Genomic DNA, 13,061 nt, shown 5'->3' with positions numbered 1-13,061 from the left:
CCTGCTGTTGTTTAAATTTTTAAATAGGTCATATTGAATACATTTCTTTTCCATGTCATAAAGCCAGCTAGATTTGTAGATTTAGGTAACTGTGTTCTTGAAAATTCCCCTAGCTATTTGTTGGCATCTTTCACTACTCAAATAATTTTTAAAATCTGTATTTATGCACCATGGCATTCAGTGAAACCAAGGCTTGCAAGTTACCGACCCACTTTGAAACTCAAATGTAAGTGACATAGGGCTAGAGATTTTTTTTTTTACTTGTGATTATTTTTTTCTATTACAGAAACACCTGTTTTTCTAATGAAAACAGCTATTAAATACTGTGTTTTACCCATGGTATGATACCGTGTTTGTTCAAAAGATCTTACAGTATAAATCAATGCGCAAAGATCTAGATTTTTAAGAAGTACTGCCTTCTTCCTTTTACGGGTAGGGAGGTGAAGCGCAGAGGAATGCTGTCTGAAACGCAGACACTGAATTCACAGTCCCACATCTGTGTTTTTACAATGCTGACAGAACCTTCATAAAACTTTTAATCATTCATTGTGGGATGCTGGCAGAGAAAGGTAAAGATCCACATTCCAAGATAATTTTTAACTTCACGTATTCACTAAGCTGACAGTCATGTCATTTAAATTGTGCGGCTACACCCCTCATTGTGATCATGTATTAAGAAACTTAATTGCTTATTCTGATCTACTTGTAACATCCTATTAGTGCTGTTAACTCATGCTAATTAAACATACTAGATGCTTTTACATCAGATTAAAAGTGTTGGTATGTAGGACAAGCAATTTATCTAAATCCTAAACTCATTTAATAGGTTCAATTTTCTCTTCTGAGCAGGACTTAATTAAAATCTTGATCCTCAAGGCTCCATATATGCAGAAATCTCATTGTCTCACTATGATTTAGAAGTTTAATTAAGCCTCCCAATGCCCGTGAGATCTCTCAAAGGTAACCACTCTCAGTTCCCAGCAGAGGCGCGGCTAAGATTAACTCTTCAGCCACAGACTACACTGGATGGAGAGCCCTGCATACGATAGACCATCTTTGTGTTCCGTTTCCTTCCAGCACCTGAAACTTCCCTTTCTGTGACACAACACGTATTTAACGCCTACAGACAACTTCCGGAAATGATACTAACAGCTGAAAAACATTTGGGTTTAATTAAAGGACAAGGGAAGGGACTGAAAACACAGCTCCAGCAGCACACACCACAGTTCAGAGACAATGCCACCTTCCTAACATTCTGCTCCTGCCAGCTCTGCCAGAGGAATTCTGTTTTCCATGGATAGTATCCTGCTGCGACTGACTGCTTGGAAACACTGTTAAAAAACTCTCTAAGGTTTTTTCCCCAAAAAACCATGCTCTACAGCTCAGCAGTAGAGAGAAAACAGTATTCAGGCACAATAAGATATTTGCCACGTGTTTGTGAAGTTGGAAATTTTAAAGCCTTCTTGACAGTATACAACTAGAACCCTGAAAAAACCGGGGACAAGAATGAAACTTTTATTCAACCAGCACATTACAACTCACTCCATACTTGGCTAATAAATACTAACCTCAAATTCTTTTAGTGCATCATCTAGATTCTTATTTAACTCTTTAAATTTCTCAGCGTTGTTCTTCATTTCTTCTATGGTCATGACATCCCGCTTTTTGTAGCTTTCTACTTCTTTATTATAACCTTCAAGAGTTTCCTCAAACTGAGAACACCTAAGGTAAAGATAGCGAAGGAAGTATGATGTTCTGCTCCTTTTCAGGTTTCAATTATTTTATTGTCAAATGAAACGTGATCTCAATACTAGTGTAAAGTACAGACAGATGCCAGTGAAAACCCATTAATCATCAATTAAATATCAATACTAAGCAGTTCACAGGATTAGAATTCAAGGTTCATTTGCAAACCTCCCAATTAATTTAGTTCACTTACATTTGCTACCTTTACTTCCTGAAGGAAACAAAGGAAGAGTGAAAAGAATGTAACAAAATTATGTGTAATGCTGTACTAAGCTATATAATAAGATGAAATTATGAATATTCTGGCAACAATCTTCATTCTTCCTTCCAGATCTATTTAAGCACAGGAATATTCCAATCCACCCTCATCAACATTATTTTTACGAAATCTCCATAATACTGCAAATGACGTTTCCTCCCTACTTTCCCAGCTCCCTTCCAAGTGTGTCTTCTTTGACGTTATCTGACTTTCACCGATAATGTGATTTTTCTTTTCTTTAAAAATGCCAGTGAAAGAAAATGTCTTAACACCATACCTCTCAAGCAAAGCCATCTCTGCCTGATTTCTCCTGTCACACAGCAGATTTCTACTGTTTTCAACAATTCTCTCAATCTGAACAGGCCAATGGAAAACTGTGCTGTTCAGGCTTATGTCATCATCTAAAATAAAAATTATAGAGACACCTTTGAGAAAATACCTTTTAGCAATGATTTTATAGAATGGCTGTTGTGAACTGCAAGCAAAACAGCTAAAGCTACATTTAGGAATAAGCAGTCCAAGACACTACCTATTTCCAGCTGCGGCTGAACTACCTCACTGCAAAGAGAAACATTCCCTAAAACAAGTTAGATTGATACCAAACCTCTAAAATCAAGTTAAGAATGAGAAATTCTCTGAATAAGAGCTTAGCTAGGCAGAGAAAATTAGTAAGAACAACTATTCCAGTAGATCTCAGTTCTGCTCAACTACACACAGACCACTCCTAACTAACTACATACACTATATCTATATACAGTGGATAAAAGTAAAGTTTAAACTATTTTTAGTCCCCAATGTGTAAATGCTGAACTATTCACAAAAGCTAGAGCATAAGAACTACACCGAACAGAAACGACAAAGATGTCTTTTGGAGCTTTCCACTAGCATTCTAGAAGATGCAACATTTATGCATGCAGAGCCCAGTATCTATACATAAATATTTTCATATGGAGACTTTTATATTCTGTAATTCAGACATACAAGAAAGATCAGCATAGTCCACGAGGAATTTCAGTCTGTGTGCTGCTTTAGCGACCTCCTGTCTCAGTTCAAAAACAGTAACTTCACTGCATTTCTTTAAGTACGTATCAAATTCCACTATCTCTTCAGTGCTCAGAGGCTCCTCACTCATCCTCTTTGCCATTAACATATATTCATTACAAATTCTACAACAAAAAAATAACAGACATATCATTGGGATCGTAAGTGCAGAGAGATGCAAGATCTTGTTAATCAAGTTTGTCTTTTAAACAAGAATATTACATTACTTCATAAATTAAGTATTCAGATTGAATACATACAACAAAGCATTTACAAAGGATGCCCTTTTACTCTGTGCAATCAGTTGTATTGTCCTATCACATTTACAAGAATTTCTATTTAATAGAATTAAGTTGGTTCCAAATTATAATTAACAGCATATCATTTCCTTCCTATAGGTTTAGAATTTCCTTTTCAAGACCCTATCTGCTGCAGAAAGAAAAGTTTAAATGCAGTAAGCAAGAGCTCACTTAACCACCCCACAACAATAAAATCAAGTGCATGGTATGAAACAAAAAATTACTGAATAATCAAGTTTATTTTACATTGTACGTGGGAACAGAAAATACAGAAAGAAAGAAATCCTTATCATTTGCCCTCTTCCAAGTGATGTATTTTCTGGTTCGAGATTCCAGTTCAGTTCTGCAGATAAGTACACAGACAGCAGGCACACAAACAGCAACCTGCACCAAGGATGGGGTCACTCGAACCAGCTCGAGCCTTCCCACATGAGGCGTTCAGCCCAAGCTCGTGGTCTAATCCCCTCCACAGCAAGTGCAGGCAGAGAGACCCCTCTAGACTGTGGAATACTTTTTAGGTAAGCGGGTTGAATCATTTCTTCACAGCCATTGTCTCTCTCCATTCACTGTGGAAGTATTCATTAATTACCAGGGTGGTTTGGGTTTGTTTTTGTTTAGTTTTGTTGGGGGTTCTTGGTGTTTGTGGGGAGTGGAGTGGGGGTGTTTTTAATTCACAGAAACAGGATTATCCCATTACAATGGAGTCAAATTATATTTTAAACTTTTTTCTATTTTTTTCTTTAATCTTCCCAAGATATGAAAACAGGTGAATTACTTCCTTCCAAAAAAGGAGACAGAAGAATAAAAATAAAATAAAAAAAAAAAAAAAAAAAACCAGAAAAAAAAAACAGGAAAAATCATAAAAAAAAAAAACCCCCAACCAAAACTAAACAGAAAAAGAAGAGGAAGAGACAAAAACCCAATACTTTAAAAAAAGAATCAGGGACAAGACAAATGCAGAGCTGCATAGTACATTCTTCATGTTGTTTTAGCTGGACACCAGCAGGGGAAGCAAGGATCTCAACCCAAGCCTAGGATGTCAGTAAAGGAGAAAAGAACAATGGCATATTTCCAGTCTAATCTCCATGTACCCTCTATACAAACTAAGACATTTATTTACAAGTATTTCTGTTCCTGTTAATTTTAAATACCCCCTTTGGTGTCCTTGCACATATCTGGTCAGCCCTTGAAAACCCAGCAGACGAATAAAGTTACCTCACACACAGATACACAGGACCAGTCCAGGCAGACAGCGGGAGCCACGCATGCTAACAACATGTACCTGTTATTTAACTCCCTGTTTTCCATCACTTCAAATTCAATCAATCTATCTTTAAGATTTTGGGTCCGACTGCAGAGTTCCTCATTCAGATGTAGAGCATCCAGACAGAACATGGCCAGAGGGACAGTGACATGCATGGAAGCAATCTCTCTTTTCAGTTTTGTTAAGCTGTCAATCTTCTACAAATGGAAAATAATACATCTGCTGGTTTTCATTGAAGTTTATAGATGAAAAATGCTGAACAACTACTAATTAGTTCCCATCCAGCAAATGGGTAAAATATTCCAAATGGAGGAAGGAAAAACTGGTTTTTATTATCCAGAGCTCAGCTCCTATCCAGATTCCAGGGCTGAAAGCTTTGCACAGTAACATGCTATATTGAGGAACACCACAAGTTACCTGAAGAAGTATTTAGCCATAGGCTAACTCAGAAACGCAGAGAGAAAAGTAGACGAGACTGACTAAGGACAAGACATTCAAGAGACCAGCAAACTGCAGGTTCCTCAAGTACTCTGGGCAGCCTTCCACTGGACTTCTACTAAGACCCAACAAAACCCGCAGAAGGTGGCCATAAGGAAACCTCCTTCTACATTTGCACAGCAGCCCTACAGTAAGGGGCTACATAAATTGAGATGGCTTCCCTAGTATTCCCAAGGGAAAAACAAGTGATTTGAATGGGAGTTCTTTAGGCAACATGTTAGGAAGCCAAGTGTGATGTCTTAGCTGCTGTATGAACATGGAGCAGTTGTCAGTTATGTATTACCTCTCTTAAAGCTTCTAAAGAATGACCTTCTTTCAAGAAATCTGTGACATCTTGCTGCGCGTTGTTCAAAAGATAGCTGTACTTGCTGTACACATTTAAATACCTCAAAGACAGAAAAGCACAAAAAAACAAACGTAAGGTTCCAACGTGAAGATTCTCTGTAATAAGAAACAAATCAGCTCAACTCCTGTTTGAGTCAAGGGGATAGCGTTACGAATCTGAGGGTTTGGATGGGCCGTGGAGTTAACAGCCAAAACTTACTTCTGTGGACCAACTATGTTGCTCCCAAAGATCTTTTCAACTTTGTTCACATACTCTGAAAACAATGATTCATCTGGTTTGACTGTACGGAGAGTGAGATCACCTCTCTTTAGTTCTGGAAATAGAAGTCTTTCTACCTAAAGGGAACCACTGCAAATATTGTAATAACAGATACAGAGGGAATACAGTATTCTATTACCCATTCACCCACCACTTCCAAAAAATGTATCATTTGGTAAAAATACTGCAGTGTGAAAAGGCTCCGATTCACAATTAACACTTGGTTACACATACAGTTTGCTTGGAAAAACTGTATGAAAAATCAAACCAGGGTTTTAACGTGACTTGAACTTGGAAAAGAACAATTCCTATGCTATCTTCTATAATCACAAAAATTCATAAAATCTGGGATACACAACCCTCATCTTTACCTTCTATTTGTCAGTTTTCTGCCTCATTCATAACTTCCTATATCACAGACAGGTTTATTCATACTGTATTTTGCATGCAGGTATAACTTATCCAGTACCTTGGGAAGTTCCTCAGCACTGTGCAGAATCTCCCTGAAGCAACGACTGATTAAATCCCAACATTCTTTCAAAGGTGGCTCAAAGACAATCTTGGGTTCTTCCACACTGAGTTTGACTGTTAGTATCTGAGGTAAAAAGAACTGCATTTCTCGATATGGTTCTGTAAAATCATTTCCATCCTTAGGGAAAAAAACAAAAATTGAACATGCTAAAGAAATCAGCTAAAACTATAATAACTTTTAAAAATTCAAACTCCCCCAAATCTCTTAACTACACAGCACCAATGAGATCTTCTTCCTTGATTTTTATTTAAAACACTGATGCCTCAATACACAAGATCTTAAGGTGCCAACTCCTAAATGGATCTATAACTGTGGGAATTAGGAAACTAGAGTTCAGCCTAGTTGCCCTGATTTTCCCTTAAGTAACAGAAGTAAAGCACTCATCACCATACAGAACAAAAGCTCTAGAAAGATATATCTGTAAGGCCTACCAGAAATAAAATCTAAAATCAAATACAAGATGGTTTTTTAATAGCCTTGTATAGTTAGTAAGATCTGCCCTATCCCCAAAGTGCCTTTACAGTAACGGAGCCCTAAGCCATAACTAGACTCCTAATGTAGCTGACTAAAAAACCAAACAAACACAAAACCAAAAGAACCCCAACGAACACAAACCAATCCACGAAACAAAGAAACCTAAAAAAACCCCAACACCATCACCACCCAGATGCAAGGCACGGTTTGACAGCATGTTCTATTAAGTGTGATCCTCTGACTGCAAGGCAGTATTCAATCTGCCACATTTATTCTATTTAAATGTTTCATTTTGTCCTATCATGGTAGACCTTGGGTATCAGATCTTTAAATCTGATATTTAAAGGACTCATTTCCACTAAGAAGCAATTGTGTCGTAGCCAAAACAGTGGTAAAAACTCTCATGGTATAATGTTTATTATTAAAATTATGTGCATTAATAGAAATAATACAGGACACTCATCTGGTAAAGACAGGAACAACACAAACATAAATTACCTCTGCAAAGGATTTCATGCATGACTATGCACACTTTTGACTTCAGAGGGGATTATTCATGCGCTTTCACAAAAATCTGTTGAAGTGTTTTGCCTCATTAAGGCCGAGAAAAAGAAAACTTTAAAAAAATGCACACTCACTCCAGACTGAGTTGAAAACTCCTATAAACTGCTCGTTGTAACCCTAGGCCTGCAAAATGATTATTCAAGTGAGCAGTTGTCAACCATGAAAAAAACAAAATGCACTGAGTATGGAGAATTGTTGAAAGGATCCAGCCATTTTTTACGGAGGCAAAAGCTATCTGGGATATTTTAGCCTTCAAAGAGCTTTACATTTTATAGCTATATGAATTATTATCCCCATTTAACTACAGATACACTTCACAGCATGTACCTTGTGGATCATAAAAAATGCAAGAAGATCTTCTAAGGAGTTAACAACCATCTCACGTAATTGTAATGACATTAGAGCTGCCACTGAACGAAAATAGCTTTCAACTTGTTGAGAGGAATCACAGTCATTTTCAGGAGCAAAATGAAGCCATTTCCTTTTCTCATCAAGGAAAATGGATGCACAAGTTGGGATCCACCTGCAATGAATTAATATGAAGATAGGTTTTAAGAGCTTATTACCCAGAGAATGAGCAAAATTCAAAGGGCTAGCAGAGAATTGTTAACCTGATGTCAAACAAAACTGTCCATACTGGGGCTTAGAGAAAACCTGAGCTTTTAAGCTAGGGATTTTTGTTATAATCGGCCCCTACTATTAGTTTAAATTCATATTAATAGACAAAATACTAGTGACAGTATTAAATTATTATCATTACATGGGAAACTCGAGTTTGGAAGAGATCTCAAGTGGCAGAATGCAGTCACCTTATATCATGAGCTATTACCTCATATAATCTCTTCCTTAAATTGATTTCCGTAATTTAAAAAGTCAGGTTTTCTGTCACCGTTGTTATAGATTTAGACTCCACTCCTCTCATCATTAGAAACCTTCTAATTTACAGTCCACATATATTCATAGTCAGTTGATTCCCATTTGCTCTTGTACAAATATTCTTGCAGTTTCAACAGCTCTTTCGGCATCCAGATGTTTAACCCTACCCACTATTTTCCCCTTCATTTCGGCAGCCTTGTGGTTGAGCCTAGTCTCAGCTCAGCCTGAGATTTGTTTTTAAAAAGGAGCTTCATATAAATCAGACTCTAAGGTTACTCTATTTATCTACTGTTACTACAGTTAGCACTGACTTGTTCTGAAGAATATCACGAGCTTCCTCACAGTGTCTTCGAATGATCTCCTCAAATTCACTAGGTAACAGTGGCAGGCCTCCACAGAGCATTTCTTCAGTGCGAACAAACCGTAGATGACTATACCTATGGAAGTGAAACAAAAAGTAGATATTTTACAGAATTCTGCTTAAAAAACAAACAAACATGAAATACAGTCAGGAAGGTCTGATACGTATTTATAAGCACTAATGATTGATGGATATCACTTAATTGCTAAGCTGTCCAACAAGTGCACCTCTAATAGTTTTATTTTGCTATTGATAAACATAAAAGGCTTCAAAAATTTCATTTTGGACTTGTTATATTTAAAATAGTGTTAATTTTTTGCTAAAATGAATTTCTTGTCCTTTTCCTGGATTCATTAGTGTATCCAGGCATTAAAGAAGGTACCTACTGCTTCTATTCCATATTAACAGTAATAAGTACCTATCCTGGCTACCCTGCGGTGAAAAAAAATATTATTTCATCAGCAGGGCATATATCACAGCCCGTAACATAAAAGAGCATATATTCCTGCAGTGTAACTTAAACGCAAAACCAGTTCTCAGGATTATTAAGTACCATATTTAAATTCGTAAGAAAACATTATCTCAATTTTCAAAAGCCACCAGAACAACCTCCACAGCTACAGACATTTGAAAGATACTCAATTTTAAGAGTTAATTTTGCTAATTTTAGGAATAAAGATGAAAATTCAAAATCTCTATTTACTCAAGCATTGAATTTTAATTTAGAGATAACATGTTTTAACAAAGGGGATGAACTTCTCATAGCATGGTTCTCCATTCTTCACAGGGGACATGTCAAACATGTTCATGCTTGCATTCAGAGTCTGCAGGAAACATTTTATGCTGAAATTCTTACAGGCTCAGAAGGAAAAATTCTTTAGAAAACAGAACTGATTTTTCCACTTTCTCTCTGCTGGCTTCCCCAGGGTCTCCACAGCCTATGTAGAGAATTCAGCAGATCCAATCTCTAATCAAGCCATAAAATAAAAACGTTCTCAGTTTAATTAAAATCGTATTAATGAGGCATCTTACTGAGAAAGCCAGAGCTGTTGCAAAGTGGGCATCAGCGGATTCACTGTGAATAGATTCCTCTCATTCCAGCGTTTCACCTCTTCATAAGAGCTGTGCCATGGGACGGGTGCACGGACTACTCTCCAGGGAAAAGGGCGCGGGGTACTTCCAATGAAGAGCCTCTCTTTCTCAGCTGGATCCATCAAGATGTAATCAACTAGAACAAATCATACAAATAACGGTGAGCCTGCACGTACGGGCATACATGTGAAAACACAGCATCATCATCTGTCATGATCCCACGATAACTTCTCTGGAGTTATGAGACATTCATTTGGCTGTTAATGGTCATCACTAATTTCCTGCAGAATAACAAAAGAGTGAGGCTGGGAGGCGTCTGTTACAATAGCCTGCTCCCCACATGAGGATCAGAGAGCCTGCTCTTGATAAATACTTGCCTCTCGTGCACTTCAAAGCATCGTTCATCAGTGAATCAAAGCACATTAATTTACATTAATAATCTGCTGCAGTGTTTCACAATCTCTATTGTCACGATGGCTTTGTAATCTCTTATTTCTTTTGCTACAAATTAAGACGATTGCTCCTTGTTCGCCATCATATGATCAACTCCCTCTTTATACATCTAATGAGATGATGCAAAATTACGAATTTCGAATGTGATTTGGATTTGAATTAGGAATGGGAAATTGTGTAAGCATGGACAAAACTATTCTATGCACCCAGAGCTACTGAGCCTGGAAATGTCTGTATTTAAGAGATGGGACACAGGATTTAGTAAACAGATATTTGTTGAAACGAGAAATGATCACAGATTATATTCTCTAAGGTATCCACTGCGGTTCTACTGACCCCAAGGGAATGGGTGCTAAGGACAGAATACAGACACGCTTTTGAAGTGCAATAAATGCCTACATGCTCTGAACAGCTAAGTCCTACCAATGGCTTTCCTGAGGGTAATATAATAGTCTGCCTTAATCTCTTCTTTTAAACTTGCAAGTAAATTCTCCAGGTCTGGGTTAGACAAAACGTGAGTTGGAACATGCTTTAAAATTCCATTTATCATTTCTTCATCCTGAGGTGCCAGCATGTCTTCCTGCACTCCATTATATATGTAGTAACAGTACCGCTAAAAAATGTGAAAAATATTATGATTATTCTCTGAATTTTCTGACAGAAAACAAATTACAACAAAATATTTTTAGCTTTTCTGTCCCTTGAACCTTCTCCACAAGTGAAAGGTGTTTGAGTACAATGGATTTGGGCTATCTGTCTCTTGGTTCTTTCTAAAGCACTGCCAATGCCAGACAGTTTCACAGTACTTCCATCTGTTTGATGCAAGCACATTCACCAAGAGAACTGAGTACAGCACATCAAATTACTGATCTCTGAAGTACTAGGCACCAATGTGACAAGCTAAAAGCCTGGGAAGATACATCTACCTGCAAACTCATTAGAACAAAAATCAGACTGAGAGGCTAGAAAGAGAAACAAATGGGAAAGGAGTTGACACTATTTAACAGCTGTTTGCTATACTGAATATTTACATCTTCTAAACCTCATGTACTGCCTTCTTTTCTCAACTACTTTTAACAGTGTACAGGCATATACTGCAGATGATTACTGCTGCTACTTTTTTCTTAAAAATAAACTCTATAAATACCTCTATATCATTTCTTGAAGGTGGCGTTTCTTGCTTACTTATCTCTTTCTCATGTAAGTGCATAATAACAAATTGCTCTTCTGGGGTCAGTGGTTGGTTGTCTGTATAAGTTTTGACATATAATTCTCTCATGTGAGCAGGTGCACGCTCAACCAAACTGTTCAAAGGTGGTGTACTTCCAGGAAAAAAATAAAAAAATTCATAAATAAACTCATAAACAAGTAATAATGGATTCTTAAATCAATATATTAAAATGACCAGCATTATATAAACCATTTACACTGCAGTGAGGACAAGTACGAGCTACGAAGTATTTCAAATACTCATTACAAAAACTCAGTAGAACTGTATAACATAGCATACTATTTTAACAGGAAGGATACAATCACGTACACCTTACAAATCCAGGGAATTTCAGTCTTGATAGATTTCTCCATAGATCTAACATTTCACGCTTGGATGCTTAACATAGCATCCCAGTAAAAAGAAATACTAAATCACAACTCAGATATCTAGACCGATTGTAATAATCTGTATCTTTACAACATTACGGTACACTACCTATCAGAAGTCCATTGGCTTCCTTGTGTCAGTTTGAGCTTTTTCCTTGAGGGATCAAATTCCTTTGAAGCTTTAAGCATCAGTTAAGAAAATCACATACAGAAATATTTTTCAAAACATTCAAAAGATATGACTTTAGACTGGTGAGAAACAGAGCTAAGTCGATTAATCAGACAATGAAATAACAGAAAACTACAATGTCACAAAAAAACCTTTAGTTTTGACTTAGCATTTAGCAAGATATTAAAATCATGTATTAAATAATCTTGCTGATTCTGGAACTAAAAACTATCTTCAGGAAAACATTCAGCTCACACTTAAGATTTCAGTGCTCACTAACCTGCCTGCACAAACCATATTTTCTGCACTGGAACCTTCTATTTTGAATATAAAAGCACTTCTATAAGATGTATACTTCCATCAAATATACTGCACAAGAAAAACCTGAGACGTACAAACTATTACCATGTGCTTTTGAGAGTACAAATGAACAGGTCCGTTAACAAAATTAATACAACATGCCTTAGCAAGAAAAGTACCGAGACCTGCTTCCCACATCCACCTACATCCTGGAGAAGCACATGGAGAAGAATCAGGTGTATGATTAAAAAAAAAAAAACAAACCAAACAGTTAAAGAGACCCAGTGAACAAAACCAAACCCTTCTTCAATACAAGGGGATTAAGCAGATATTGAAGCTATTACGTTTCATCGATCATGTTGAATCAACAGCATATAAGACCTCACACTGTAGATTTACATACGTTTGTACAGTTTGCTTACAAATACACCAGTTACATAGTTTAGACATAAACAGTATATTAGACAACAGCTCTTGGATTTTAACCTCAGATAGACGTTTTAATGCCTGTCCCCCATCTTGTTTTGCTATGCAAGACTCATGAATACGAGCATAACAGGTGTACACTGAATTTGTTTCTGTTGGTACTAACTTTCACTTTTAGCAATAACAAGAGCTAGCTCCTATCTTGTTCATTTTCTGCTTCACACAAATTCTCTACAAATAATTGCACGTGATTATTTGGAGGGATGAACCCAACTAATTAATCAGAAACTGGCCCTAACTTTAATAAAGTTATGCATGCTTTTGGCAGTTTGTCTGTACTGACCCTGAGGTGACAAGCTTCTAACCATTTCTTAGAGATAAGTGACTTTTCCAGGGACAATGCTTTAACAGATAAGCAATCAGAGATAAAAATGTATCAAACAAGCAAGACTAAACTTACAAACACATTCAAATATGGATACGCGGTGAGACTGTTCTCTGCTC

The 13,061-nt window shown here is 36.9% G+C and overlaps 1 protein-coding gene across 1 annotated transcript in view; it reads right to left on the bottom strand.

Annotated features, from left to right (window-relative positions):
- The window catches only part of DNAH3 (dynein, axonemal, heavy chain 3), a 49,779-nt gene extending 38,431 nt beyond the window's left edge, over positions 1-11,348 (bottom strand). Inside the window, exons 1-12 of the mRNA XM_010140644.1 lie at positions 11,211-11,348; positions 10,487-10,676; positions 9,551-9,746; positions 8,469-8,594; positions 7,609-7,804; positions 6,181-6,360; positions 5,652-5,788; positions 5,391-5,493; positions 4,628-4,806; positions 2,987-3,171; positions 2,283-2,406; positions 1,569-1,722 (exon numbers count right to left, since the gene is read on the bottom strand). Of these exons, the coding sequence (XP_010138946.1) occupies positions 1,569-1,722; positions 2,283-2,406; positions 2,987-3,171; positions 4,628-4,806; positions 5,391-5,493; positions 5,652-5,788; positions 6,181-6,360; positions 7,609-7,804; positions 8,469-8,594; positions 9,551-9,746; positions 10,487-10,676; positions 11,211-11,342 (1,902 nt within the window). The 5' untranslated portion in view covers positions 11,343-11,348. The remainder of the gene's footprint in view (positions 1-1,568; positions 1,723-2,282; positions 2,407-2,986; positions 3,172-4,627; positions 4,807-5,390; positions 5,494-5,651; positions 5,789-6,180; positions 6,361-7,608; positions 7,805-8,468; positions 8,595-9,550; positions 9,747-10,486; positions 10,677-11,210) is intronic.
- Between the last annotated feature and the right edge of the window lie 1,713 nt (positions 11,349-13,061).

Source organism: Buceros rhinoceros, unplaced genomic scaffold (assembly GCF_000710305.1).
Source record: "Buceros rhinoceros silvestris isolate BGI_N320 unplaced genomic scaffold, ASM71030v1 scaffold13587, whole genome shotgun sequence".
Taxonomy (NCBI): Eukaryota; Metazoa; Chordata; class Aves; order Bucerotiformes; family Bucerotidae; genus Buceros; species Buceros rhinoceros.
The sequence above is the reverse complement of the archived record's forward strand: the minus strand, read 5'-3'. Positions and strand labels throughout refer to the sequence as shown.